Genomic DNA, 22,671 nt, shown 5'->3' with positions numbered 1-22,671 from the left:
AGCATAGCAGGAAGAGGCTACATGTTTTGAATGGGGCCACTAGTTTAACTGTTTCCCTACCGATTATACAGCAACATTCCCAAATGTATGTCATAATGACAGGGTCGCGCTGTTGGCTACGGTTGTACAGGTACCTATATGACGTCACCGTTTATCAACGCGGGAAAGACGTCCAGATGTTCGGATTGAACAAAGCTAAACTGGGCCTTGAACGTCGACCCGTGCGCGACCATTTCGAGTCAAACGCTCCGTTTCTTCGGCGCAAGGTCATGAAAATGAAAGGAACCAGTAAAAGGGCGGAAGAGAAGGGTGAGTTATTCCAACCATCTCAACAATTTCAGTATATGCAGTCACTAATCAATATTCAGTGTTGGAAAAAGTACCCAACTGTCATACTTGAGTAAAATACCATAATAGAAAATGACTCAAGTAAAAGTGAAAGTCACACAGGAAATTACTATTTAAATATACTTAAGTATCAAAAGTAAATGTAATTGCTAAAATATACTTAAGTATCAAAAGTAAATGTAATTGCTAACATATACTTAAGTATCAAAAGTAAAAGTATAAACCATTTAAAATTCCTTGTATTAAGCAAACCAGATGCCATAATTTTCTTGTTTTTTAAATTTACGGATAGCCAGGGGCACACTCCAACACTTAGACATAATTTACAAACAAAGCATGTGTGTTTAGTGAGTCCCCCAGATCAGAGGCAGTAGGGATGACCAGAGATCTCCTTTGTTTAGTGAGTCCCCCAGATCAGAGGCAGTAGGGATGACCAGGGATATTCTCTGTTTAGTGAGTCCACCAGATCAGAGGCAGTAGGGATGACCAGGGATGTTCTCTTGATAAGTGCTTGAATTGGACCATTTTCTGTGCTACTAAGCATTCAAAATGCAACGAGTACTTTTGGGTGCCAGGGAAAATATATGGTGTAAAAAGTACATTATTTTATTTTGGAATGTAGTGAAGTAAAAGTGAAAGTTAAAAAAAAATATAAATAGTAACATAAAGTGCAGATACCCCAAAAAACTACTTAAGAAGTAAGAAGTACTTTCAAGTATTTTAACTTAAGTACTTTACACCCCTGTCAATATTTGAAATTATTTTGTCAAACCAATGCCAATGTTGTTGGCCTTCTCGTTTTTGCAGTTACATCAGACATCAACAGTGATAAACTGCTGCAAAAGTAAAAGTCCTTTGACCAATGTTCTGTCTGAAAGAACCCTGTGTGCTTAATTTGTCCTCTTTTATTTTAGGCTATGCCGCTCCCTATGATCCATTCTTCAGTGGACCAGTACGAAAGAGGTTTGTGCCGGCTCATCATTGGTTGTTTGCCTTCATTCAATCTCGATTTCCATTTGGCCTATTTACGGTTTGCGTCCCAAAGAGCAACCTATTCCCTACACTAGAGCAGTACCTTTATCCAGGGTCTGTATAGGTTGAAATTTGGGACATATACATACCGTTTCTATTTTTTATTAGCATAGATAAAAAAGCACTGCTAAAATCACAGCATATGTAGAAGCACACATACAAAATCACATCTTAGATTTGTGTACAACTCTTTTGAATGCGGACATGCTAGCTTTCTGTCATGTGGATTAAGTCCACCTTGTTCAAGCATCTGAATCAGCTGATTTCATTTCTTTGTGTCATTTCAGGAGCTGCACAGATCTGATCTGCTGCATACTGTTCTTGGCTGTCATAGCTGGTTACATGGTCATGGGAGTTCTGGGTAGGGAAGTCTTCATCATCGTTTGAAGAGGGCATTACTGTCATCATATGATATCTGTTTTATCCCTTTCTCATCTAAAAAGTCAGTATCTGATTGTCAATGTCAACATGAAAATGAGAGAGAGGATTCCCCTGTATACTGTTCGGCCATCTTTTTAGTGTACAGCACAGTAGGCCTAGCTACATCGACCGAACCATTGTGAAAGTTCACAGGAACTCAAAATTAAACCCCTGTCATGGAAGTGTGTGATATGATTTCTCTCCCTCCATCAGCCTGGTTGTTTGGAGACCCTCGCCATGTACTCTTCCCCAGGAACTCCACCGGAATGTTCTGTGGAGTGGGGATGAATAGGTGAGTAGCCGTATGTTATATCTACCTAGCTATAGGTCCTATGTTATGTCTACCTAGTTATAGGTCCTATGATATGTCTACCTAGTTATAGGTCCTATGTTATGTCTACCTAGTTATAGGTCCTATGTTATAGGTCCTATGTTATGTCTACCTAGTTATAGGTCCTATGATATATCTACCTAGTTATAGGTCCTATGAAATATCTACCTAGTTATAGGTTCTATGATATGTCTACCTAGTTATAGGTCCTATGTTATGTCTACCTAGTTATAGGTCCTATGATATGTCTACCTAGTTATAGGTCCTATGATATATCTACCTAGTTATAGGTCCTATGTTATGTCTACCTAGTTATAGGTCCTAAGTTATGTCTACCTAGTTATAGGTTCTATGTTACTGTATGTGTACCTAGTTATATGTCCTATGTTATGTCTACCTAGTTATAGGTTCTATGTTACTGTATGTCTACCTAGTTATAGGTCCTATGATATGTCTACCTAGTTATAGGTCCTATGTTATATCTACCTAGTTATAGGTCCTATGTTATGTCTACCTAGTTATAGGTTCTATGTTATGTCTACCTAGTTATAGGTTCTATGTTATGTCTACCTAGTTATAGGTCCTATGATATATCTACCTAGCTATAGGTCCTATGTTACTGTATGTCTACCTAGTTATAGGTCCTATGTTATGTCTACCTAGTTATAGGTCCTATGTTATGTCTACCTAGTTATAGGTCCTATGTTATGTCTACCTAGTTATAGGTCCTATGTTATGTCTACCTAGTTATAGGTCCTATGTTATGTCTACCTAGTTATAGTACCTATGATATGTCTACCTAGTTATAGGTCCTATGTTATGTCTACCTAGTTATAGGTCCTATGTTATGTCTACCTAGTTATAGGTCCTATGATATATCTACCTAGTTATAGGTCCTATGTTATGTCTACCTAGTTATAGGTCCTATGTTATATCTACCTAGTTATAGGTCCTATGTTATGTCTACCTAGTTATAGGTCCTATGTTATGTCTACCTAGTTATAGGTCCTATGTTATGTCTACCTAGTTATAGGTCCTATGTTATGTCTACCTAGTTATAGGTCCTATGTTATATCTACCTAGTTATAGGTCCTATGCTATGTCTACCTAGTTATAGGTCCTATGTTATGTCTACCTAGTTATAGGTCCTATGTTATATCTACCTAGTTATAGGTCCTATGTTATATCTACCTAGTTATAGGTCCTATGTTACTGTATGTCTACCTAGTTATAGGTCCTATGTTATGTCTACCTAGTTATAGGTCCTATGTTATATCTACCTAGTTATAGGTCCTATGTTATGTCTACCTAGTTATAGGTCCTATGTTATATCTACCTAGTTATAGGTCCTATGTTATATCTACCTAGTTATAGGTCCTATGATATGTCTACCTAGTTATAGGTCCTATGTTATGTCTACCTAGTTATAGGTCCTATGTTATGTCTACCTAGTTATAGGTCCTATGTTATATCTACCTAGTTAAAGGTCCTATGTTACTGTATGTCTACCTAGTTATAGGTCCTATGTTATGTCTACCTAGTTATAGGTCCTATGTTATGTCTACCTAGTTATAGGTCCTATGTTATGTCTACCTAGTTATAGGTTCTATGTTATATCTACCTAGTTATAGGTTCTATGTTACTGTATGTCGACCTAGTTATAGGTCCTATGTTATGTCTACCTAGTTATAGGTCCTATGTTATGTCTACCTAGTTATAGGTCCTATGTTATGTCTACCTAGTTATAGGTTCTATGTTATATCTACCTAGTTATAGGTTCTATGTTACTGTATGTCTACCTAGTTATAGGTCCTATGTTATATCTACCTAGTTATAGGTCTTATGTTATATCTACCTAGTTAAAGGTCCTATGTTACTGTATGTCTACCTAGTTATAGGTCCTATGTTATGTCTACCTAGTTATAGGTCCTATGTTATGTCTACCTAGTTATAGGTCCTATGTTATGTCTACCTAGTTATAGGTCCTATGTTATGTCTACCTAGTTATAGGTCCTATGTTATGTCTACCTAGTTATAGGTCCTATGTTATGTCTACCTAGTTATAGGTCCTATGTTATATCTACCTAGTTATAGGTTCTATGTTACTGTATGTCTACCTAGTTATAAGTCCTATGTTATGTCTACCTAGTTATAGGTCCTATGTTATATGTCTACCTAGTTATAGGTCCTATGTTATGTCTACCTAGTTATAGGTTCTATGTTATGTCTACCTAGTTATAGGTCCTATGTTATGTCTACCTAGTTATAGGTTCTATGTTATGTCTACCTAGTTATAGGTTCTATGATATGTCTACCTAGTTATAGGTCCTATGATATGTCTACCTAGTTATAGTACCTATGATATGTCTACCTAATTATAGGTTCTATGTTATGTCTACCTAGTTATAGGTTCTATGTTATGTCTACCTAGTTATAGGTCCTATGTTATGTCTACCTAGTTATAGGTCCTATGTTATGTCTACCTAGTTCTAGGTTCTATGTTACTGTATATCTACCTAGTTATAGGTCCTATGTTATGTCTACCTAGTTATAGGTCCTATGTTATGTCTACCTAGTTATAGGTTCTATGTTACTGTATGTCTACCTAGTTATAGGTCCTATGTTATGTCTACCTAGTTATAGGTCCTATGTTATATCTACCTAGTTATAGGTCCTATGTTATATCTACCTAGCTATAGGTCCTATGTTATGTCTACCTAGTTATAGGTCCTATGTTATGTCTACCTAGTTATATGTTCTATGTTACTGTATGTCTACCTAGCTATAGGTTCTATGTTATGTCTACCTAGTTATAGTACCTATTATATGTCTACCTAGTTATAGGTCCTATGATATGTCTACCTAGTTATAGGTCCTATGTTATGTCTACCTAGTTATATGTTCTATGTTACTGTATGTCTACCTAGTTATAGGTCCTATGTTATGTCTACCTAGTTATAGGTCCTATGTTATATCTACCTAGTTATAGGTCCTATGTTATATCTACCTAGCTATAGGTCCTATGTTATGTCTACCTAGCTATAGGTCCTATGATATGTCTACCTAGTTATAGGTCCTATGTTATATCTACCTAGTTATAGGTCCTATGATATGTCTACCTAGTTATAGGTCCTATGTTATATCTACCTAGTTATAGGTCCTATGTTATATCTACCTAGCTATAGGTCCTATGTTATGTCTACCTAGCTATAGGTCCTATGATATGTCTACCTAGTTATAGGTCCTATGTTATATCTACCTAGTTATAGGTCCTATGTTATATCTACCTAGTTATAGGTCCTATGATATGTCTACCTAGTTATAGGTTCTATGTTATGTCTACCTAGTTATAGGTTCTATGTTACTGTATGTCTACCTAGTTATAGGTCCTATGTTACTGTATGTCTACCTAGTTATAGGTCCTATGTTATATCTACCTAGTTATAGGCCCTATGATATGTCTACCTAGTTATAGGTCCTATGATATGTCTACCTAGTTATAGGTCCTATGTTATGTCTACCTAGTTATAGGTCCTATGATATGTCTACCTAGTTATAGGTTCTATGTTATGTCTACCTAGTTATAGGTCCTATGATATGTCTACCTAGTTATAGGTCCTATGTTATATCTACCTAGTTATAGGTCCTATGTTATATCTACCTAGTTATAGGTCCTATGATATGTCTACCTAGTTATAGGTTCTATGTTACTGTATGTCTACCTAGTTATAGGTCCTATGTTATGTCTACCTAGTTATAGGTCCTATGTTATGTCTACCTAGTTATAGGTTCTATGTTACTGTATGTGTACCTAGTTATATGTCCTATGTTATGTCTACCTAGTTATAGGTTCTATGTTATATCTACCTAGTTATAGGTCCTATGATATGTCTACCTAGTTATAGGTCCTATGTTATGTCTACCTAGTTATAGGTCCTATGTTATATCTACCTAGTTATAGGTCCTATGATATGTCTACCTAGTTATAGGTCCTATGTTATATCTACCTAGTTATAGGTCCTATGTTATGTCTACCTAGTTATAGGTCCTATGTTATATCTACCTAGTTATAGGTTCTATGATATGTCTACCTAGTTATAGGTCCTATGTTACTGTATGTCTACCTAGTTATAGGTCCTATGTTATATCTACCTAGTTATAGGTTCTATGATATGTCTACCTAGTTATAGGTCCTATGTTATGTCTACCTAGTTATAGGTTCTATGTTACTGTATGTGTACCTAGTTATATGTCCTATGTTATGTCTACCTAGTTATAGGTTCTATGTTACTGTATGTTTTCCTAGTTATAGGTCCTATGTTATGTCTACCTAGTTATAGGTCCTATGTTATGTCTACCTAGTTATAGGTTATATGTTACTGTATGTGTACCTAGTTATATGTCCTATGTTATGTCTACCTAGTTATAGGTCCTATGTTATGTCTACCTAGTTATAGGTTCTATTTTACTGTATGTGTCCCTAGCTACAGGCCATGCATCAGAAAATATGGATGAGTCCTAAACAGAACTATAAAGTGGGTCACTCTAAAGGGGTATAGGGTGCCTGTCAGGATGCTGGAACAGTGGCCTGGATGTGTAGTATGCTAACTCATTGTCTGAAAGAAATCATGTTGAGACAAGTCAGTCTTTGTTTTTAACTCTGTCTTGTCAGAGACCAGCCCAGGATGATCTATGTGGACATACTGAAGTGTGCCACGACCACCAAGGTGATGGCAGCAGCGCTCGGAGGCATACAGTGTCCCACCACACAGGTCAGACTCAAACTGTATCTGTACGATCACATCCTACCTGTCCCCGTCCGTTTGACCAGAGTCACGTAGGACATGACATAACATATAGGACATAATGCATAGGGTACAACATATACGTAGCTTAGGACACACACCACCTAATGTAATAGTCAACAGTGTGGGGCCACATCATATGAGGAATAGGGTTTCATTTGAGATTTGACTCCCTCTCTCTCTTGATGGTTTCACTCACACTTTCGTTACCTGTGATACGTCAAATGTGAGACTGCGGGCAATCAAGGTTTGCCGTACACTAATGTCTGGTCCCTCCCATCTCTCTGTCCCTTCCTCTGCAGGTGTGTGTCCCTAAGTGTCCGTCTCACTTCTGGATGCTGTCTGCTGCTGCCTATGACCCCGACGCCAATCCCAAAGACTTCTTCCATCAGCAGTACTGTGACCACAGCCTCAACCTGACTACCACCACCTGGGTACCGGGCATTTTACACTGTTATCAATGTGCTTATAGAGAGTGGAACTGGGTGTGTGGGACCATTAGTCCCAAGCATTCTGTCAAGCATAGCTGCATTACAGTGTAGCTTATGTCTGTGTTTCATTCTGAGTTAAAGGGTTTGGGTGATTGGAAAACATTTTAATTTGAGACATTGATTAGAAACAGATGTAGTTTCTACATGAGTGTGTCTGTTATACAGTGCTTCTGTATATTGGCCATCCTTCTAGTCATGTTTGGTCCTGTACTCTCTCTTTCAGACTGTCCAAGAGATCCTTGATGCAGAACTTTGTCCATCCTTCCTTGTTCCAAGTAAATCAGGTGAAGTATTTTTAACATGTCATCCATCCTCACATCTACTGACAGGACTGTTAATGTCTACATTAAATAATAGTTAAATAAAGGTTAAATCAAATGAAAATGATGTCTACATAATCATGGTATAGAGGATGAAGTGAAACAGCAGGAGACTGAGGTGAATCCACTCTGAACCTTTCCCTCACTCTACCCGTCCGTATGTTGCCGTTTGAATCACTACAGCTCTGGGGAGGTGTTTGCCCAGTCTACATGCTCTCAAAAGTGCTCCTTCCAACTTCACTCTGCCCGGAATGGCCTCCGTCAACGAGACAGTCAACAGCATCAGAAGCGCCATGGGGTTATCATTCATCCATTGAACTAATATTCTCCTGTGGATACTATACGCTGTGTTCCAAATGGCACTCTTTCCCTTTTGTAGTGCACTATTTTTGACCAGGGCCCATAGGGAATAGGGTGCCATTTGGGACACAGCCTATGTGTGTCTAAACAGATCATCACTGTCCCCTAACCTACTATATCTTTCCGTTATTCCAGCTCACTGATATCAGGCTTCAACAGAAAAGCCATAGGAGTGAGGATCTTTGAGGACTTTGCCTCCTCCTGGTACTGGATCTTACTGTAAGTCTGAGCTTCCAACTATCTCACAGTGGGCGCATAGTACTACATAGAGCCATGGTACTACATAGAGCCATGGTACTACATAGAGCCATGGTACTACATAGAGCCATAGTACTACATAGAGGCATGGTACTACATAGAGCCATGGTACTACATAGAGCCATGGTACTACATAGAGCCATGGTACTACATAGAGCCATGGTACTACATAGAGCCATGGTACTACATAGAGCCATGGTACTACATAGAGCCATGGTACTACATAGAGCCATAGTACTACATAGAGCCATGGTACTACATAGAGCCATGGTACTACATAGAGCCATGGTACTACATAGAGCCATGGTACTACATAGAGCCATGGTACTACATAGAGCCATGGTTATATGGAACTCTATTCCACATCAAGGAACTCACGCAAGCAGTAAAATCTGATTTTAAAAAACCAGATAAAAATACACCTTATGTAACAGCGAGGACAGTGAAGAATCACACACACAGGTACAACCACACACGTACAAACACACATAACATACACACTATACATAACATACACACTATACACACATGTACACCTGGATTGTGTTGTACTGTAGTTGAGTAGTGGTCTGAGGGTACACAATTCATGTATTGTGAAATGTGTTCTAAAATGTATTTGAATGTTTCAAAATGTTATTATAATGTATATTACTGCCTTAATTTTTGGAAGCAGCTTTAATTTTTCAGGAAGAGTAGCTGCTGCCTTGGCAGGAACTAATGTGGATCCATAATAAATACAAATACACAATATCCTTACTGATCCACCATAGTGTCCATATCCTTACTGATCCACCATAGTGTCTATATCCTTACTGATCCACCATAGTGTCTATATCCTTACTGATCCACCATAGTGTCTATATCCTTACTGATCCACCATAGTGTCTATATCCTTACTGATCCACCATAGTGTCTATATCCTTACTGATCCACCATAGTGTCTATATCCTTACTGATCCACCATAGTGTCTATATCCTTACTGATCCACCATAGTGTCTATATCCTTACTGATCCACCATAGTATCTATATCCTTACTGATCCACCATAGTGTCTATATCCTTACTGATCCACCATAGTGTGTATATCCTTACTGATCCACCATAGTATCTATATCCTTACTGATCCACCATAGTGTCTATATCCTTACTGATCCACCATAGTGTCTATATCCTTACTGATCCACCATAGTGTCTATATCCTTACTGATCCACCATAGTGTGTATATCCTTACTGATCCACCATAGTGTCTATATCCTTACTGATCCACCATAGTGTCTATATCCTTACTGATCCACCATAGTGTCTATATCCTTACTGATCCACCATAGTGTCTATATCCTTACTGATCCACCATAGTGTGTATATCCTTACTGATCCACCATAGTGTCTATATCCTTACTGATCCACCATAGTGTCTATATCCTTACTGATCCACCATAGTGTCTATATCCTTACTGATCCACCATAGTGTCTATATCCTTACTGATCCACCATAGTGTCTATATCCTTACTGATCCACCATAGTGTCTATATCCTTACTGATCCACCATAGTGTCTATATCCTTACTGATCCACCATAGTGTCTATATCCTTACTGATCCACCATAGTGTCTATATCCTTACTGATCCACCATAGTGTCTATATCCTTACTGATCCACCATAGTGTCTATATCCTTACTAATCCACCATAGTGTCTATATCCTTACTAATCCACCATAGTGTCTATATCCTTACTGATCCACCATAGTGTCTATATCCTTACTGATCCACCATAGTGTCTGTATCCTTACTGATCCACCATAGTGTCTATATCCTTACTGATCCACCATAGTGTCTATATCCTTACTGATCCACCATAGTGTCTATATCCTTACTGATCCACCATAGTGTCTATATCCTTACTGATCCACCATAGTGTCTTGTATTATAGTGTCTGGAGATCTGAGAAGAGGCTCTGAGCCAATGCTTTGTAGTCTTGTTCACAGCCAACCTATAAGCCTGGCAATTGCTTTTCAACTAACCAATGCAAATGCTTGTCAACATTTTTACACTTTAATCATTTAGCAGACACTTATCCAGAGTGACTTGCAGGAGCATTTAGGGTTAAGTGTCTTGCTCCAGGGAACAGCGGCAGATTTTCCCCTAGTCGGCTCTTAACTGCTAGGCTACCGGCCGCGCCAACCGGCAACAGCCAACCGGTACTAACGCTAGTAAACCAACCAACACTAAATCTTGTCAGTCTACCAGCACCAACTAGTCCACTGGTGTTTTACACTGCCTGAGCTGTCTCTGTTCCAATATCCACACTATCCACCCACTTAGCAATGTGTTGACCATGTATTAGAAGTGGTATGTCAGTATAGACATTGGATGTCTAGTTGTTTGCAGTGGTCTGGTGGTTGCTCTGGACAGTTGCTTGTCAACCAACACTAATGCCAGTCAGTCAGAGTGTTTAGCATGCCCATACCATGCCTCAGCTGCTCTCCAACAGTTTGCTGCCTGCTGTGTTTGCAGTGGTCTGACGCTGGCTCTGCTAGTCAGTGTGGTGTTCATGTTGCTGCTGAGGTACCTGGCCATTGTCCTGGTCTGGATTCTCATGGTGGGACTTCTGGTGGTGGGAGGCTACGGTAAGTCTGGCTCATACAGCCCTGCAGCCTGGACTAGATTATGTGGATCATATGTAGGGATAAAGTGGTGGTGGTGGTGGTGGTGGTGGTGGTGTCTGTCTGTCTGTCTGTCTGTCTGTCTGTCTGTCTGTCTGTCTGTCTGTCTGTCTGTCTGTCTGTCTGTCTGTCTGTCTGTCTGTCTGTCTGTCTGTCTGTCTGTCTGTCTGTCTGGTGTCGTGTCGTGTCGTGTCGTGTCGTGTCGTGTCGTGTCGTGTCTGTGTCTGTGTCTGTGTCTGTGTCTGTGTCTGTGTCGTGTGTCGTGTGTGTCGTGTGTCTGTGCTTGCAGACAAGAAAGACAAGGGCCAAAATGCTTTGCTTACTATATTGACTTTCCAATCTTTTGTATCTAGCAATCACTATTTTATACTCACATACTAGCCTTATTTGGTTTTCTGTTAAATCTAGAATGATGACAGAATTTGCATAATGGGTTCTTCTCCTCCTCAGGAATATGGCACTGCTACACAGAATACTACCATTTCAGCACTTCTAAACTGAAGTTCGGTGATCTAAGCTTCAATACAAATATCTCAGTCTACCTTCAAGTCAAAGAGACCTGGCTTGCTTTCTGTGAGTTTGATCATTATGTACTGTCTATGGGTTATGTTGGGCCTATATCAGTGGAGGCTGCTGACGGGAGGACAGCTCATAATAGTATCTGGAACGAAGTGAATGGAATGGCATCAAGCACTTGGAAACCATGTGTTTGATGTATTTGATACCATTCCACTCATTCCGCTCCATCCATTACCACAAGCCCACCCTCCCAAATTACGGTGCCACCAGCCTCCTGTGTCCTCTATTGTTTTGGTGCTCGGTAGTCAAAGAGACCTGGCTTGCTTCCTGTGAGTTTGGTCATTATCTAACGTCTATGGGTTGTATATTGGGCCTATATTGTTTTGGTGCTTGGTAGTCAAAGATTGGCATATGTTTCTATTTATTTTATTTAACATTTTTTATCCAGGATGTCCCATTGAGGTCAGAAGACCTCTTTTACAAGGGAAACCTGACCAGCTCAATAAAAAACACTATTTCTTTCTTTCCTCAGTGATCATCCTGTGCGTGTGGGAGTCCATTTTGATTCTGGTGCTTAGTTGTCTCAGGAGGAGACTCTCTGTTGCTGTTGCTCTCATGGAGGAGTCCAGCAGGTCGGACATTGCCTCAGATTTGATTTATTGTATCTATTAGTGTTTTATCCTGTATGAAATGAGGTGTAATGTGTGTGTTCTGTCTGCAGGGTGGTGGGTTACCTGATGTCCACCCTGCTCTACCCTCTGTTTACCTTTGTTCTGCTGGTGGTGTGTGTGGCCTACTGGGGAATGACCTCCCTGTATCCTTTGGCCCATCATACATGGGGTTTCCATTTCCAATGCTTTCTAATGCATAAGCTAAATGGTTATTTTTACTGCTTATTTTGTCATGTGTGTTTTAGCCAGGGGTTGGAACAGAACAAAAAACAAGAAAAGAACAACATTTTTAGAGGAACAGAGAGAGAATCGGGAACGAAAGTGATCTATACTGTTCTGGAACAGAACCGTTATTTTAAAAGCATGGGAACCGGTTAATAACGTGCTTTTAGGTTCCAGTTCTTTTAGGTTCCAGTCTCACAAAAAAACGCAACAAAGCGCCTATGCAAAGCGTCTCTGTCATTCAGAAACGTATTCCAGTGTCTGCCTGCCAACTGAAAATCTTTACCAGTGTGTGTGTGTAGGCTACCTCCCCCTCCCCCCCGAAGTATAATCTACTGTAGCCCCTCCCCCTCCGAAGTATAGTCTACTGTAGCCCCCCCCCCCGGTGTACAGTCTACTGTAACCCCTCCCCATCCGGAGTATAGTCTCCTGTAGCCCCCCCCCGAAGTATAGTCTACTGTAGCCCCTCCCCCTCCGAAGTATAGTCTACTGTAGCCCCCCCCCCTCGAAGTATAGTCTACTGTAGCCTCTCCCCCTTAGAGATATAGTCTACTGTGGCCCCTCCCCCTTCGAGATATAGCCTACTGTAGCCCCTCCCCCTTTGAAGTATAGCCGACTGTAGCCCCTCCCCCTTTGAAAGTATAGTCTACTGTAGCCCCTCCCCCTCCGAGGTATAGTCTACTGTAGCCCCTCCCCCCTTGAAGTATAGTCTACTGTAGCCCCTCCCCCTTCGAGGTATAGTCTACTGTAGCCCCTCCCCCTTTGAAGTATAGTCTACTGTAGCCCCTCCCCCTTCGAGGTATAGTCTACTGTAGCCCCTCCCCCTTTGAAGTATAGTCTATTGTAGCCTTCTGACGTTACAAGCATGATTCAGATATTGGAGAGAGAGACTTTTTAGTACAGAAGAATGGATTATTCTTTTCAGATACTATTGTTAACACATTTCACATTGGATTCATTTTAATTCTGGTGCTGCTCTGCACACACAAGCTTGTGGTCCATCGTTAAGCCAACTCTCAAGTTCAAAGACATTCAAAGTTCCTTCATAGAAGCCGTTCCTCCGTAGGTATAATTCTGTGGGCCTAATTCAGATAATGCATGTCATAACAGCAAGATTCCCAGTGCTTCAAGCCAAGACTCCTCCTCCACCCTCTCTCGCTCTCCCCCCACCCGCAAAATTTCAGTCGCATCTCGCGCCCTACACTTGTCTGTCCAATGCATGTAAATAGCTTGCCCGCTCCATAGCAAGCTGCTCTATCCACACTGATTGGTGAAGTCATGTAAATAGCTTGCCCGCTCCATAGCAAGCTGCTCTAGCCACACTGATTGGTGAAGTCATGTAAATAGCTTGCCCGCTCCATAGCAAGCTGCTCTATCCACACTGATTGGTGAAATCATGTAAATAGCTTGCCCGCTCCATAGCAAGCTGCTCTATCCACACTGATTGGTGAAGTCATGTAAATAGCTTGCCCGCTCCATAGCAAGCTGCTCTAGCCACACTGATTGGTGAAGTCATGTAAATAGCTTGCCCGCTCCATAGCAAGCTGCTCTATCCACACTGATTGGTGAAGTCATGTAAATAGCTTGCCCGCTCCATAGCAAGCTGCTCTATCCACACTGATTGGTGAAGTAATGTAAATAGCTTGCCCGCTCCATAGCAAGCTGCTCTATCCACACTGATTGGTGAAGTCATGTAAATAGCTTGCCCGCTCCATAGCAAGCTGCTCTAGCCACACTGATTGGTGAAGTCATGTAAATAGCTTGCCCGCTCCATAGCAAGCTGCTCTAGCCACACTGATTGGTGAAGTCATGTAAATAGCTTGCCCGCTCCATAGCAAGCTGCTCTAGCCACACTGATTGGTGAAGTCATGTAAATAGCTTGCCCGCTCCATAGCAAGCTGCTCTATCCACACTGATTGGTGAAGTCATGTAAATAGCTTGCCCGCTCCATAGCAAGCTGCTCTATCCACACTGATTGGTGAAGTCATGTAAATAGCTTGCCCGCTCCATAGCAAGCTGCTCTAGCCACACTGATTGGTGAAGTCATGTAAATAGCTTGCCCGCTCCATAGCAAGCTGCTCTATCCACACTGATTGGTGAAGTCATGTAAATAGCTTGCCCGCTCCATAGCAAGCTGCTCTATCCACACTGATTGGTGAAGTCATGTAAATAGCTTGCCCGCTCCATAGCAAGCTGCTCTATCCACACTGATTGGTGAAGTCATGTAAATAGCTTGCCCGCTCCATAGCAAGCTGCTCTAGCCACACTGATTGGTGAAGTCATGTAAATAGCTTGCCCGCTCCATAGCAAGCTGCTCTATCCACACTGATTGGTGAAGTCATGTAAATAGCTTGCCCGCTCCATAGCAAGCTGCTCTATCCACACTGATTGGTGAAGTAATGTAAATAGCTTGCCCGCTCCATAGCAAGCTGCTCTATCCACACTGATTGGTGAAGTCATGTAAATAGCTTGCCCGCTCCATAGCAAGCTGCTCTAGCCACACTGATTGGTGAAGTCATGTAAATAGCTTGCCCGCTCCATAGCAAGCTGCTCTAGCCACACTGATTGGTGAAGTCATGTAAATAGCTTGCCCGCTCCATAGCAAGCTGCTCTAGCCACACTGATTGGTGAAGTCATGTAAATAGCTTGCCCGCTCCATAGCAAGCTGCTCTATCCACACTGATTGGTGAAGTCATGTAAATAGCTTGCCCGCTCCATAGCAAGCTGCTCTAGCCACACTGATTGGTAAAGTCGAGCTAAATGTAAAAAAACATTTGAGGTTTAAAAAGGAACAGAAAGGAACGATATAAACAATTCGTTTTTTTTGGTTCGAACCGATTCATAACTTTTGTTTCCTGGTCGGAACAGTGGAAAGGAAACCAAAAAAGTATGGTTCTGTTCAGAACAAAACAATTGGAAAATCATTTTGTTTCCAACCCCTGGTTTTTGCCTTTAGTTTGGTTGGGTCCTTGACTCGAGGCTCCCCACAGATACTTGGTCACATCAGGGGCCCCTCTCTACAGAGTGGTGTCTCTTAGCGACCCCTCTGTAGATAAGTGTAGTCTCATCAACGGCTCTGAGACCTGCAAGCCACAGGTAGATGGCTTGGCTTCTATTGGTTTCAATTGACAAATTATTCTGATGTCAGAACCCCATGTTTGCAACCCACCTTGAAATTACGTAAACTAGGGGAAACACTGCCTCCCACTTGTCTGATATTTCTTCCCTCCTCTCCTCTCCTGTCCTCTCCTCTCCTGTCCTCTCCTGTCTTCTCCTGTCCTCTCCTTTCCTCTCCTGTCCTGTCCTCTCCCTACCCAGACGTTCAACTCCTCGGCCTACCCATACTGCCCGTCGGTGCGCTGCATCTTCTTCAAGTACGATGACACAGGCCTGTTCCAGCAGAACCTGGTTTACCTGCAGGTCTTCAACGTCTTTGCCTTCCTGTGGTGTGTGAACTTTGTCATCGCCCTGGGCCAATGTACCCTGGCTGGGACCTTCGCTTCATACTACTGGGCCTTCAGCAAGCCTGCAGAAATCTCACCCTTCGCCCTGTCCCAGTGCTTCATACGCACTCTACAGTAAGACATGAGGGACTAAGGGTTTCTGTGGGTGGGGACATAGGATTGTGCCTTAAGCCACACAGCTCTGACACACACACTTATCCCACCGGACATGCTACCAGGGGTCTTTTCACAGTCCCCAAATCCAGAACAAATTCAAGAAAGCATACAGTATTATATAGAGCCCTTATTGCAGGGAACTTCCTTCCATCTCATATTGCAAAAAAAAAACAGATAAAGCAACACCTGACAGTACAACGCTTCTCCCCTATTTGACCTAGATAGTTTGTGAGTTTCTACTGATATGTAGGCTACATGTGCCCTTTAAAAAATGTCTGTAGTTCTGCCTTTGAGCTGTTCTTGTCTGTTGATGTTCTGTATTATGTCATTCTGTATTATATTTCTTGTTTTGTGTGGATCCCAGGAAGAGTAGCTGCTGCTTTTGCAACAGCTACTGGGGATCCTAATAAAATACCACAAAGCTTACCTATCTTGAATATGAGGGCACTAGTTGTAGTAGATAAGCTAAGCATAATGATGGGTCAGTTTGAAGAGATATGTAATGTCATATCTTTTTAGACTGTGCGTCTAATGTGGTGTATTTCAGTAGCAGACGTTGGGTTCTGCTTGTGTGTTCATGTGGAGTTCATTATGAAATGTGTTTATTTCTTTCATTCCTGGAAGGTACCACGTGGGCTCTCTGGCATTTGGAGCTCTCCTCCTCACCTGCTTCCAGCTAGTCAGGTTGGTGCTGGAGTACCTGAACCGTAAGACCAGGGGTAAGGCCACACACACACACACACACACACACACACACACACACACACACACACACACACACACACACACACACACACACACATACACACTGCTTCATTGTCATCCACTAGTATGCACAGATAGATGTGATTTTATGAGTCATTGACTAAAGGGAACATCCTGTTGATGTGACTGTATGATTCTCCCGTCATTGACTAAAGGGAACATCCTGTTGATGTGACTGTATGATTCTCCAGTCATTGACTAAAGGGAACATCCTGTTGATGTGACTGTATGATTCTCCAGTCATTGACTAAAGGGAACATCCTGTTGATGCGACTGTATGATTCTCCAGTCATTGACTAAAGGGAACATCCTGTTGATGTGACTGTATGATTCTCCAGTCATTGACTAAAGGGAACATCCTGTTGATGTGACTGTATGATTCCCCAGTCATTGACTAAAGGGAACATCCTGTTGATGTGACTGTATGATTCCCCAGTCATTGACTAAAGGGAACATCCTGTTGATGTGACTGTATGATTCTCCAGTCATTGACTAAAGGGAACATCCTGTTGATGTGACTGTATGATTCCCCAGTCATTGACTAAAGGGAACATCCTGTTGATGTGACTGTATGATTCTCCAGTCATTGACTAAAGGGAACATCCTGTTGATGTGACTGTATGATTCCCCAGTCATTGACTAAAGGGAACATCCTGTTGATGTGACTGTATGATTCTCCAGTCATTGACTAAAGGGAACATCCTGTTGATGTGACTGTATGATTCTCCAGTCATTGACTAAAGGGAACATCCTGTTGATGTGACTGTATGATTCTCCAGTCATTGACTAAAGGGAACATCCTGTTGATGTGACTGTATGATTCTCCAGTCATTGACTAAAGGGAACATCCTGTTGATGTGACTGTATGATTCCCCAGTCATTGACTAAAGGGAATCCCGTGTTGTGATGTGTCTCCAGGTTCTCAGAATGCCTGTGGTCGGTTCCTGTTAAACTGTCTCAGATGCTGCTTCTGGTGTCTGGAATACTTCCTGAAGATCCTCAACAGGAACGCTTATATCATGGTCAGTCACATGACTGTCTGTCACTGTCTGGCATTCCTTTTAGCAGCCATAGGGATCCATGCACCTCTTCTAGCTCCGCTGGTCATGTATTCTTGGTGTAGGAACATGCAGTTCATACTCATCAGTAATGTCAGTAATGCATCATTCTGAATGACTGATAGATCGCCATCTACGGGGAGAGCTTCTGTGTGTCAGCCAAAAATGCATACAGTCTGTTGATGAGGCACATCGGACGGTAAGACTGGGTTTATTTGGTTGGTCGATCTTCTGCTCTCTCTTTTATTTTTATTTTTCGTTACTTCCAATATAGTCAAAGACATTGATATTGGTTTCTATGTAAGATGCTTCCAGGTTGTCAAGATTCTTTAATGTGACATCCTTTTGTTGTCCACAGGGTGGTGCTACTGGACAGAGTGACAGACATGCTCATATTCTTTGGCAAACTACTAGTGGTGGCATTAGTTGGTAAGAGAAGTTTACATGAACTCACATTTGTTTGACCTTTAAGTATGAATAGCAGCTTGAAATCCAGTCTGTTTCTGCCAACATTCCTCTACTTGCCAGTCCTTGTCATGCCAAACTTGTTACTATCACTCCTGAGTGGTGCAGCGGTCTAAGGCACTGCATCTCAGTGCAAGAGGTGTCACTATAGTACCTGGTTCACATCCAGGCTCTATCACATCTGGCTGTGATTGGGAGTCCCACAGGGCACCTCATCATTGGCCCAGTGTTGTCTGGGTTTGGCTAGAGTAGGCTGTCATTGTAAATAAGAATTTGTTCTTAACTGACTTGCCTGGTTAAATAATAAACACAAACAGACTGGATTTCAAGCTAAATGAATGTTGTGTGTGAACTACTGGACTTCTGATATTATAAGAATCTTCATACACATTAAATAGTATAAGGCATAGTACTGTAACTATGGTGTTGGCCATTTTATCTTCAGTGGTTGTGTTTATTATCAGCATCTTGTTTTCCTTCACTAAGGAAGTATGACTAATATAATGATCTAATGGCTGATCTGTCTCTGTTTTATCAGGTGTGTTGGCTTTCTTCTTCTTCTCTGGACAAATCCGCCTGCCTGGCGACACCTTCCAGGCCGAGATGCTCAACTATTACTGGGTTCCCATCCTGGTACGTCCATGCAACAGTGTTGTTACCAAACACTCAACACTCCCAGTCCTTCATTCACATTCTATCTTCGATGAAGACGTTAGACCAGTGTTTCCTAAACTCGGTCCTCGGGACCCCAAGGGGTGCAAGTTTTGGTTTTTACCTGAACATTACACAGCTGATTCAAATGATAAAAGCCTGATGATTAGTTGATCATTTGAATCAGCTGTGTAATGCTAGGTCAAAAACCAAAACGTGAACTCATTGGGGTCCCGTGGACCAAGTTTGGGAAACCCTGCATTAGACGTTGTATGCAGGTTTGAAATGGATTAGAAATTAGATCATGAAAATGGCTGATTTTCATTTCTTTCACTGTTGAACTTTGTCAAACCTCCTTTGATATGAGATTATTATTTATTTTTTAGCCCTTTTTCTCCCCAATGTTGTGGTTTCCATTTGGTAGTTAGTCTTGTCTCATCGCTGCAACTCCCGTACGGACTCAGGAGAGGCGAAGGTCAAGAGCCATGCTTCCTTCGAAACACAACCCAACCAAGCCGCACTGCTTCTCGTCACAATGCCCACTTAACCCAGAAGCCAGCCACACTAATGTGTCGGAGGAAACACAGTACACCTGGCAACCGTGTCAGCGTGCATTGCGCCCGGCACGCCACACGAGTCACTAGTGCACGATGGAACAAGGACATCCCTCCCTGCCAAACCCTCCCCTAGTCCGTACGACACTGGGCCAATTGTGCACCGCCCCATGGGTCTCCCAGTCGCGGCCAGCGGCAACAGATCCTGGACTCAAACCCAGAATCTGTAGTGGCACAGCTAGCACTGCGATGCAGTGCCTTAGACCACTGTGCCACTCGGGAGGCAGATATGAGACTATTAACGCAGTAGCCTATGTTGCTAACTGGCGTCTATTTTAGTTACAAGTTACATGTACTGTATGTATCCTCAGCACTGTATTGATTGGTACTGTTAAAAGTCATGCAGCTATGTTGTCGTAATGTTGCTCTGCAGACCGTGATGGCGGGAGCCTACCTCATCGCTCAGGGCTTCTTCAGTGTCTACAGCATGTGTATTGACACCCTGTTTCTCTGCTTCTGTGAGTACCAACACCATCTAACCCTCCAACACCACAACACCACCTAACCCTCCAACACCACAACACCACCTAACCCTCCAACACCACAACACCACCTAACCCTCCAAAACCACAACACCACCTAACCCTCCAACACCACAACACCACCTAACCCTCCAACACCACAACACCACCTAACCCTCCAACACCACAACACCACAACACCACCTAACCCTCCAACACCACAACAACACCTAACCCTCCAACACCACAACACCACCTAACCCTCCAACACCACAACACCATCTAACCCTCCAACACCACAACACCACCTAACCCTCCAACACCACAACACCACCTAACCCTCCAATACCTACACCACTATACCTCTAACAGGGTAAGGTGGTCTTGTGGTAGAGTAAGGTATAATATAGTAAGGTATAGTAAGGTATAATATAGTAAGATATAGTAAGGTATACTATAGTAAGGTATAGTAGGGTATAATATAGTAAGGTACAGTATAGTAAGGTATAATATAGTAAGGTACAGTATAGTAAGGTATAATATAGTAAGGTACAGTATAGTAAGGTATAATATAGTAAGGTACAGTATAGTAAGGTATAATATAGTAAGGTATAATATAGTAAGGTATAATATAGTAAGGTACAGTATAGTAAGGTATAATATAGTACGGTATAATATAGTAAGGTATAATATAGTAAGGTATAATATAGTAAGGCACAGTATAGTAAGGTGTAATATAGTAAGGTGTAATATAGTAAGGTGTAATATAGTAAGGTATAATATAGTAAGGTATAATATAGTAAGGTATAATATAGTACAGTATAAAATGGTAAGGTATAGTAAGGTACAGTATAGTAAGGTATAGTATAGTACGGTGTAATATATAGCAAGGTACAGTATAGTAAGCTACAGTATAGTACGCCACAGTATAGTAATGTACAATATAGTAAGGTATAGTAAGCTACAGTATAGTAAGCTACAGTATAGTACGCTACAGTATAGTAAGCTACAGTATAGTAAGGTACAATATAGTAAGCTACAGTATAGTAAGATACAGTATAGTAAGGTACAATATAGTACGGTATAGTACAGTATAGTAAGGTATAGTAAGGTACAGTATAGTAAGGTACAGTATAGTAAGGTATAATATAGTAAGGTACAGTATAGTAAGGTACAGTATAGTAAGGTACAGTATAGTAAGGTACAGTATAGTAAGGTATAGTATAGTAAGGTATAATATAGTAAGGTACAGTATAGTAAGGTACAGTATAGTAAGGTATAGTACGGTATAGTACAGTATAGTAAGGTACAGTATAGTAAGGTATAGCATAGTAAGGTACAGTATAGTAAGGTACAGTATAGTAAGGTATAGTAAGGTACAGTATAGTAAGGTATAGTAAGGTACATTATAGTAAGGTACAGTATAGTAAGATACAGTATAGTAAGGTACAATATAGTACGGTATAGTACGGTATAGTAAGGTACAGTATAGTAAGGTATAATATAGTAAGGTACAGTATAGTAAGGTACAATATAGTACGGTATAGTACGGTATAGTAAGGTATAGTATAGTAAGGTACAGTATAGTAAGGTACAGTATAGTAAGATACAGTATAGTAAGGTACAATATAGTACGGTATAGTACGGTATAGTAAGGTATAGTATAGTAAGGTACAGTATAGTAAGCTACAGTATAGTAAGATACAGTATAGTAAGGTACAATATAGTACGGTATAGTACGGTATAGTAAGGTATAGTAAGGTACAGTATAGTAAGGTACAGTATAGTAAGGTACTGTATAGTAAGGTATAATATAGTAAGGTACAGTATAGTAAGGTATAGTACGGTATAGTAAGGTATAGCATAGTAAGGTACAGTATATAATATAGTAAGGTACAGTATAGTAAGGTACAGTATAGTAAGGTACAGTATAGTAAGGTATAGTAAGGTACAGTATAGTAAGGTATAGTAAGGTACATTATAGTAGGGTACAGTATAGTAAGGTACAGTATAGTACGGTATAGTAAGGTATAGTATAGTTAGGTACAGTATAGTAAGGTACAGTATAGTAAGGTACAGTATAGTAAGGTACAGTATAGTAAGGTATAGTACGGTGTAGTAAGGTATAGCATAGTAAGGTACAGTATAGTAAGGTACAGTATATAATATAGTAAGGTACAGTATAGTAAGGTACAGTATAGTAAGGTACAGTATAGTAAGGTATAGTAAGGTACAGTATAGTAAGGTATAGTAAGGTACAGTATAGTAAGGTACATTATAGTAAGGTAGAGTAGTAGAGTGACTCCAGTGTTTCTCCCTCATACAGTGGAAGATCTAGAGAGGAATGATGGAACTATGCAGAAGCCTTATTACATGTCCAGGAACCTGATGAGGATCCTCCGCAAACCCAAACCGTTTGTTACAGCCCTGCCAGAGTAGTAGTAACATTTAACCCCCGAGTTAACCCCTAACCTTTAGCCCAACCCTCTTCTAATAAACCTATCAGCATTCTCATTCAGGCTACCTATGGTGTGTCTATTTAGGGAGTAAGAAATGCATCCTTCCTTGTTAAAAGAGGAAGTATTTATTAGAAA

General features: G+C 41.0%; 1 protein-coding gene across 1 annotated transcript; it reads left to right on the top strand.

Moving 5' to 3' along the window:
* Positions 1-275: 275 nt before the first annotated feature.
* LOC120036647 (choline transporter-like protein 4) lies at positions 276-22,516 on the top strand. Its single transcript, XM_038983021.1, has 22 exons — positions 276-309; positions 1,263-1,311; positions 1,668-1,741; positions 2,014-2,092; positions 6,804-6,903; positions 7,239-7,370; positions 7,651-7,711; positions 7,931-8,045; positions 8,243-8,326; positions 10,883-10,995; positions 11,482-11,604; positions 12,083-12,182; positions 12,272-12,364; positions 15,434-15,539; positions 15,762-16,021; positions 16,688-16,782; positions 17,747-17,850; positions 18,012-18,085; positions 18,245-18,315; positions 18,890-18,984; positions 19,990-20,074; positions 22,404-22,516. The coding sequence occupies exons 1-22, from the start codon at positions 276-278 to the stop codon at positions 22,514-22,516; spliced, it is 2,160 nt and encodes a 719-aa protein (XP_038838949.1).
* The last annotated feature ends 155 nt before the right edge of the window (positions 22,517-22,671 follow it).

The sequence above is a fragment of the Salvelinus namaycush genome, unplaced genomic scaffold, assembly GCF_016432855.1.
Source record: "Salvelinus namaycush isolate Seneca unplaced genomic scaffold, SaNama_1.0 Scaffold141, whole genome shotgun sequence".
Lineage (NCBI taxonomy): Eukaryota > Metazoa > Chordata > Actinopteri > Salmoniformes > Salmonidae > Salvelinus > Salvelinus namaycush.
This window is presented reverse-complemented; position numbering and strand designations above follow the sequence as displayed.